The sequence below is a fragment of the Eleutherodactylus coqui genome, chromosome 4, assembly GCF_035609145.1.
Source record: "Eleutherodactylus coqui strain aEleCoq1 chromosome 4, aEleCoq1.hap1, whole genome shotgun sequence".
Taxonomy (NCBI): domain Eukaryota; kingdom Metazoa; phylum Chordata; class Amphibia; order Anura; family Eleutherodactylidae; genus Eleutherodactylus; species Eleutherodactylus coqui.
In genome coordinates this window covers 244,299,419-244,306,349 of record NC_089840.1, presented here as the reverse complement: position 1 = coordinate 244,306,349, position 6,931 = coordinate 244,299,419, and the positions used below count along the sequence as shown (strand labels likewise).

The window sequence follows — 6,931 nt, the reverse complement described above, 5'->3', positions numbered from 1 at the left end:
GTGTATCTTCTCTTGCTATAGGTTAAAGCGATCCTCTGGGCCTGGTGAAGCAAAGATGACTATACCAGCTTCTCTGGCTACCGCATATACATTGTGCATAGTATTCATTATTAGTCTGAAACACTACACCTGTTTTAATTAAGGATTGCTGCCCACATGAGCATTGCTGACCAGTCAGAGCAGTGTGTAGAGTTGTAGACTACCACTGCATCCTATGCACAGTGCGCATCAAGTAGTCAGAGAAGTGGTGCGGCCATCTTTCTTTCTTAAGGCCCGATGGGTCGCTTTAAATGCAATCTATTTAATCAGTCATGTAGTAATGTCACCGATAGTGAAACTCGTAGTAATAAAGAAGAGCAGGGGCGTAACTATAGAGGATGCAGTTGCACCCGGGCCCAGGAGCCTTAGGGGGCCCATAAGGCCTCAGTTCTCCATATAGGGAGCCCAGTACTATGAATAAAGCATTATAGTTTGGGGCCCTGTTACAGGTTTTGCATTGGGGCCCAGGAGCTTCAAGTTACCCCTTTGAAGAAGAGAGTAGTGGTGGAAGCAGTGGAGGATATCTAGAAATCAAAATCCCCAAGCTCTCGCCAAAAAGCAGTGGAATGAATATGTAACATGGAAGACACAAAATGTAAACATTTTATTTGGCAGTTTTTTCTCCAATGGGTGAATAAATAAAGAGAAAAGTAATATTATTTATATATCTCTTCAGATGGACATATGCACAAATATGTACAAACTGTTAATGGAAAGGTCAGTCAGCTATCAAGATTTTATAGGTTTTTTTTAGAAAAAGTACAACTCTCAAAACCACTATACATGACAAATTAATGAAGGAGAAACAAGCAATGCTTCTGTTCTGGCCTCCCTAGCTTCTGAAGCCGGTTGTCCAGAATTATGTCAGGAGATAGATTTATCATGCATTTAGTTCATACTGTCCAGGTTAGAATGTCTTTAATGCATTAGATTTTCAATGGTCATGCGCTCAGGTCAATTATAACATGTTCATATATTTGTGTGGCCCCCTTAAAACTCGACGCAAACAGGAAGTCGTGTTTGTCTATGGACACGTGTGTGAAGGACCTTGGAGCTTGGATATTTAACTCTTGAAATTTCACAAATTTTCCTTTCTCTGCATCCCAATGAAACACCTGGGTGAAGGAGTAATCACTGCCCAGGATAGCATACTTGTGGTTGTTGATTTCCAGAGGCTGGAAGACCATAGAGCCACGAGAAGGCATCCTTTGGATATCTGAAATGACTGAACCTCCTTCCCATTTGATAACCCTGGAATCTCCAATGAATCGAGTTAGGCAGAGGTAGACATCATCCTTGGCAGAAAAGTGTTTAACGGCATATACGTCCTCTGTGTCTGGTATCTCAGCGTGCTTTGAGAAGTTGTTGTACTTCTTGTTCCACTGGTAAATAATTGGGCGTTGTGAGCTGCTAGACAGAATGAGATGTGGCTTGTTGACAATCTCAAGGTATTCCACGTCTGTATCTCGATACCACATATGTACAGACTGGTGGGAATAAAATCCATTTCCATTCCACTTGTAGATGGTTGTGCAACCGGCTTTCGAGCTATCAGCAACCACAAAATACCAGTTGTCATCTATCCTGAAAGTCTCAATGTCATTGGGTTTACGGATCTTAATAACTTCAATGTCTTGGATTTTGATAAACTTGTTTGCAAAAATATCTCTCTTGTAAATATGAGAGCCACCAAACAGTTGGGCCACTATCACGTAGAGCTGCTTCTCGATGACTATGGGTTTGCAGACCACAGTAGATGTACCTAGGATAACAGAAAGAACCAATTTAGAGACCTTTGATAAGCACGTATACATCTGATTTTTCATTATCAGCTGATCATCAGTGATACCTGTGATGTTGTCATAGTTCCTGAAAGACATTTCCACATGATCCCACTCCAAGAAGACACATTTGCCAGTAAACGGCTGTGCAATGACCACGTACTCATCGTTCATATAGGTGAAGGTGTCCACAGACAGGGACTGATAGGGCAAAGCTTTGTACAAGGCAAATTCTGTAATACACAAAGTTTAATCCTTAATTTACACATAATGTTGAGTATTAATCACTACAAATATGCTTTCATAGGTTGTACATAGGTTGTTCCAACATAATAGTTCACATGGCAACATCATAGTGTCATTAACAACCCCTTCTTTCTGTTAAGGTGGTCCCATTTAATTTTACAACAACGACACTGTACAAATTTGCAACTTTTGGCCTTTTTCCACCATCCTTCTCACTTTTGAAAATAGATAGGCAGGGCCTAACAGAGTGGATGGCAGCCACCATTAAGAGGTGTGCCCCTCTTAGGCACCAAGAACGGCATAAGAAATTATGGTTTTTAGGCAAATCTATCCCAATTTAGCTGAATTTGTAGCATTTTGCATTTACTTTTTGCATATGTAAATTAACATACATAGTAACATAGTATGTAAGGCCGAAAAAAGATATATGTCCATCCCGTTCAGCCTATTACCCCCTAATGTTGATTCAGAGGAAGGCAAAAAAAACCCAAAACAATGAGGTAGAAGCCAAAAAAGAACACTGCCCCTTCATTTAAAGGAGTTGCCAAGTGGAAGTTTTTTTGGAGAATTCTCTCATATATGTTTAGATTTATAATTGTATATATTTATGTTAATTATAATTATAGTAGACAGATTTGTTTATTCATAGGTCTAGGCCCAGTTATCCTTCTGCAGTTTCTTGACACAATTTTGAGTTACATTATGGGCTATAGTCTGTTCATATTCAACTATGCCTTCAGAAAACTGCTAGTAATAACAAAGTCATGCCTCACAGCCTCCCCCTGCTGGTTCAGTGTCTGCATAGGTCATAATCTAGGTTGATCTGTATTATAGGCAGTGTAGAATAGACTGATGCAAAAAATATGCATATCTGTTATAGAAAGCCAAACAATATTACAGTACTTGAATGAAAATACTAACAGCAGCCCGGTGATCACGGTATACTATGTATATATAAAGAGAGCATTCCACCGCCTCTCCTACTTCCCATTCAGCCCTCAGAGTGGTGTTTGTTCAGTAGATGTAGTATGTCGCCCTTCCATAGGGCAGCATATTAAACTGACAGATCAGCTTAATAACGACACCCGATAAACTGTACATTGATCTTTACTCCAGGACGATCTTTGCTTTGGCACCAGAGTTTTTCATCTGGCATGTTCATGCAAAATTATAAATCTTTAGTATGACACTTTAATATGGCCAACTGCATTATCAGCAATTCATGGCATTCTTGTCGGAAATGATTTACTACGGCAGTTCTGTAAACCTGCGTTGGATTGTTTGATAAAAGATATCAGCCATTTAGAGATTAGCCTAGATATTGGTTAAAAGAGGTAGAGGGAGTATATGAGGCTTTGGAGAACAGGACGCGTATAACCTTCTGCGTGCTTTAGGTCCATCTCTGAGATCTGATGTGGATTTCCTAGAAAATACCAGATGAAGTAGTGCAGCATGCTACTCTATTTCATGAGGGAAAGTGGCAGATAGCTGGACAGAAATTTAATGGACCCCATTATAGTCAATGGGATCTGTTCGGACTGAAGATCCTGTTATCCTGATCCCATAATGGAACAGGTAAACAGAATTCATAGCGCACGTGTGAATGAGCTCTTATCCCGGTACTGTCAGTTCAGTGTATTTACTATCCATGGGACAGGATATCATTGTGCAATTTTTTTTCCAGGTTCTGTGACTCAACTGTAAAGTCAGCACTTCCTACAAACAAATTAAAGCACCCCTCTGGTTTTTGGACAAAATTTTCTCCTGGGACCGGAGGGGGAGGAGGGTATATTACCTGCAGTTGTTCTTTTCTGCCGACCCTCCCATCCGTTGGTTCTGGGTCCTGTTTTTGCCAGTCCAAGATGGCAGTCTTTGGACTACTTAATACCAACAGCGCAATAGTAGTGTTAGACTACCAATGCATTGTATCTGCTCTCCGATTGGCCAGGGCTGCTCAAGTGATCAGAACTGGCCAGTACACAGTGTGTATTAGGTAGAAAATTTCAGCAGTCATCTTGGATGGACGAAAACAGGACCCAGAATCGGCGGATTGGAGGGATGACAGAGAAGAACAGCTGCAGATAATATATTCCCCCTCTGGTCCCAGGAAGGAATGTTGTCCTGAAACTGGGAAGTCACTTAAATACACAAGTGCACAAACTGTGGCTGCAAAAATATGGTAGTAAAAGCATGTGTCTCATATGTTTAATATGTGAATAAAATTGTATAACTGTTTTATATACTAACCACATTAAAATGAAAGGCTCTTAGTGCATATTTTGATCAAAATATGCAGGCCCATCTACCACGTCCAGGCAACCTTGAAGGAATTTTCCCACTATTAAGAAGAAAAATAAAATTAATGTCTGGGCATGGCCGAAAATAAAAAAAGAGATCATACTAACCTGTCCTCAGCCCCCAGGACTTAGCTAAATAGCTCCAGTAGCACCAGTTGCCGGTATATATGTCCAACGGAAGTCAAGTGACCGCTGCAGGCAATCAGAGGCCGCATCATCACTGTCCCAAACTCCTGAAATCATGGCACCCAGGATGTGAGCGCTGATGGCAGGTGTTCAGGGGGTGATGCTGCAGCCTCTGATTGGCTGCAGCAGTCACCTGACTTCCTCCAAACATACATACTAGCAGCCAGAGCCACCGGAGCTGCTCAGCTGTGTTCCAGGGGCTGAAGACAGGCGAGTATGGTCTCTTTTATTTTCTGCCATGCTCAGCAGTTATAAAAATAACATTTATAGCGGGGAAATCCCTTTAATTCAGATGGAAACCTACTATGACAAGCTCACCTAATATTGGGCAAAAACCTCCAAATGTATTCAGGGAAAGTAGAATCCAAGCCATTTACTTTAATTAAAAGAATTGCGACAGATCTAAATAAAGGTCGCCTGAACATGACAGATGGGTCCCATGTTTTGATCAAAATATGCGTTAAGAACCTTGTATTTTTGAATGGTGAATATAACAGCTATGCAATTTTATTCAGATATTAATTGCATATGAGTGCTGAGGCATGTGTTTTTTCACAGATATAAGTATATGGGGTGCAAAAGGTGCAACTAGAGTTGAGAACTGGTGCCCGAGATGGACTATTGGTTTCTCTGCAACCACCTCTCGCTGAAGACTAGATGGACAGAATTACATCGGTGTCAATAACAAAGAATAGAATACATTTACACAGTCTTCTACGGTTTACAATGGGGCATAGGGAGACATTGATGGAACTTGATCATCTCAAATATACTTTGTTGCATTCACCTATAGTGTGTTACCCTGAAAGGGTTAAATTGTTGCAATGATGATGAGTTACAAGTTGCGCCAAAAATGTCACCAAAATACTTTATGCACCAGAAATTCTGCCAAATTTTGGCACTATAGAATTGAGAATGCCTTAAAGACTGTTTCTGATAGGCTGACACTCTTGGCATATAAACAGAAATTCTTGCTGCAACACTAGAAGAGTGCAAGGACTGTTGTTATTGATAAACCTGCTGCTGTGGAGCTCAAGCACAGCTGAGAGAGCCAAGTCTGGGAACACCAGTCAGAAGCACTACTGGAGTGTAAAAGGTAGCAGAAGGACTGCTGTTGTGCTGACTGATGACACAGTTGGACTCAGAGGCAGAACAGCATAGAGAGCAGAGAAAGGGATTGTGCTGCTGAACCACAGATCAAGACCAGGAAGGACCTCAGAACATTTTTTGGCAGAAGCCTGTAAGTGAGACCAGCCTCAGTCAAATGGCTTAGTGTGCGCACCACTAGAAATTTCATAGTGAGCCAGCAGGCCTGCTGTAATCAGCAACTGGGAACTTTAGTGAGCTGCTGGGCAATTGTTCGAATGGCTGTTACCAATTCTGGGCTTGAGTACTCATGAAAGGACAAAGATAGCGACTTTAAACAGAGTTGAGTCTGAAATCTCTGAGACATTGTTAATAAATAGAGATGACCGAACGTACTCGTCCGAGCTTGATACTCGTTCGAGTATTAGCGTGTTCGAGATGCTCGTTACTCGTAACGAGTACCACGCGATGTTCGGGTTACTTTCACTTTCATCTCTGAGACGTTAGCGCGCTTTTCTGGCCAATTGAAAGACGGAAGGCATTACAACTTCCCCCTGCGACGTTCAAGCCCTATACCACCCCCCTGCAGTGAGTGGCTGGCGAGATCAGGTGTCACCCGAGTATAAAAATCGGCCCCTCCTGCGGCTCGCCACAGATGCGCTCTGACATAGAGCAGGGAAAGTGGTATCTTGGTGGAGCTGCTATAGGGAGAGTGTTAGGAGTATTTTAGGCTTCAAGAACCCCAACGGTCCTTCTTAGGGCCACATCTAACCGTGTGCAGTGCTGTGGAGGCTGCTTTGTGCAGTGTTGCCCTTTTTTTTTTTTGGTATATCGGCCGTGCAGAGCATTGCGCCCTGCAGTAATACTCCAGGGACAGAAGTGCGTAGGCAGGGACAGAAGACATATTGATTGAATATAGGCAGTGGGCTTTTGCTAAAAAATTTGGGGCAAAAAATCTATTTGGCCTGCCTGTGACTGTGCTCAGTGTTCTGGGTCTGTCTGTGCTGGGTGTAGTAGTTCTACAAAATCATACACAGCCAGCTAAGTGTTACAGCAGGCTTGCGCCAAATTATTTCCTGGCTCTGTCTGGGCTGTGAAATCACTGCTGTATTGCAGTCCACAGTGCAACACTCTGCAGTTCTGTGACATACTCCAGGGACAGAAGTGCGTAGGCAGGGACAGAAGATATATTGATTGAATATAGGCAGTGGGCCTTTGCTAAAAAATTTGGGGCAAAAAATCTATTTGGCCTGCCTGTGACTGTGCTCAGTGTTCTGGGTCTGTCTGTGCTGGGTG

General features: G+C 42.2%; 1 protein-coding gene across 2 annotated transcripts in view; it reads right to left on the bottom strand.

Annotated features, from left to right (window-relative positions):
* Window positions 1-654: 654 nt before the first annotated feature.
* Window positions 655-6,931, bottom strand: part of LGI1 (leucine rich glioma inactivated 1) — a 73,485-nt gene continuing 67,208 nt past the window's right edge. For both annotated transcript variants that reach the window (XM_066600975.1, XM_066600976.1), the window contains 2 exons: window positions 1,889-2,053; window positions 655-1,801 (listed from right to left, as the gene is read on the bottom strand). In XM_066600975.1, the coding sequence (XP_066457072.1) occupies window positions 981-1,801; window positions 1,889-2,053 (986 nt within the window). In that variant the 3' untranslated portion in view covers window positions 655-980. The remainder of the gene's footprint in view (window positions 1,802-1,888; window positions 2,054-6,931) is intronic.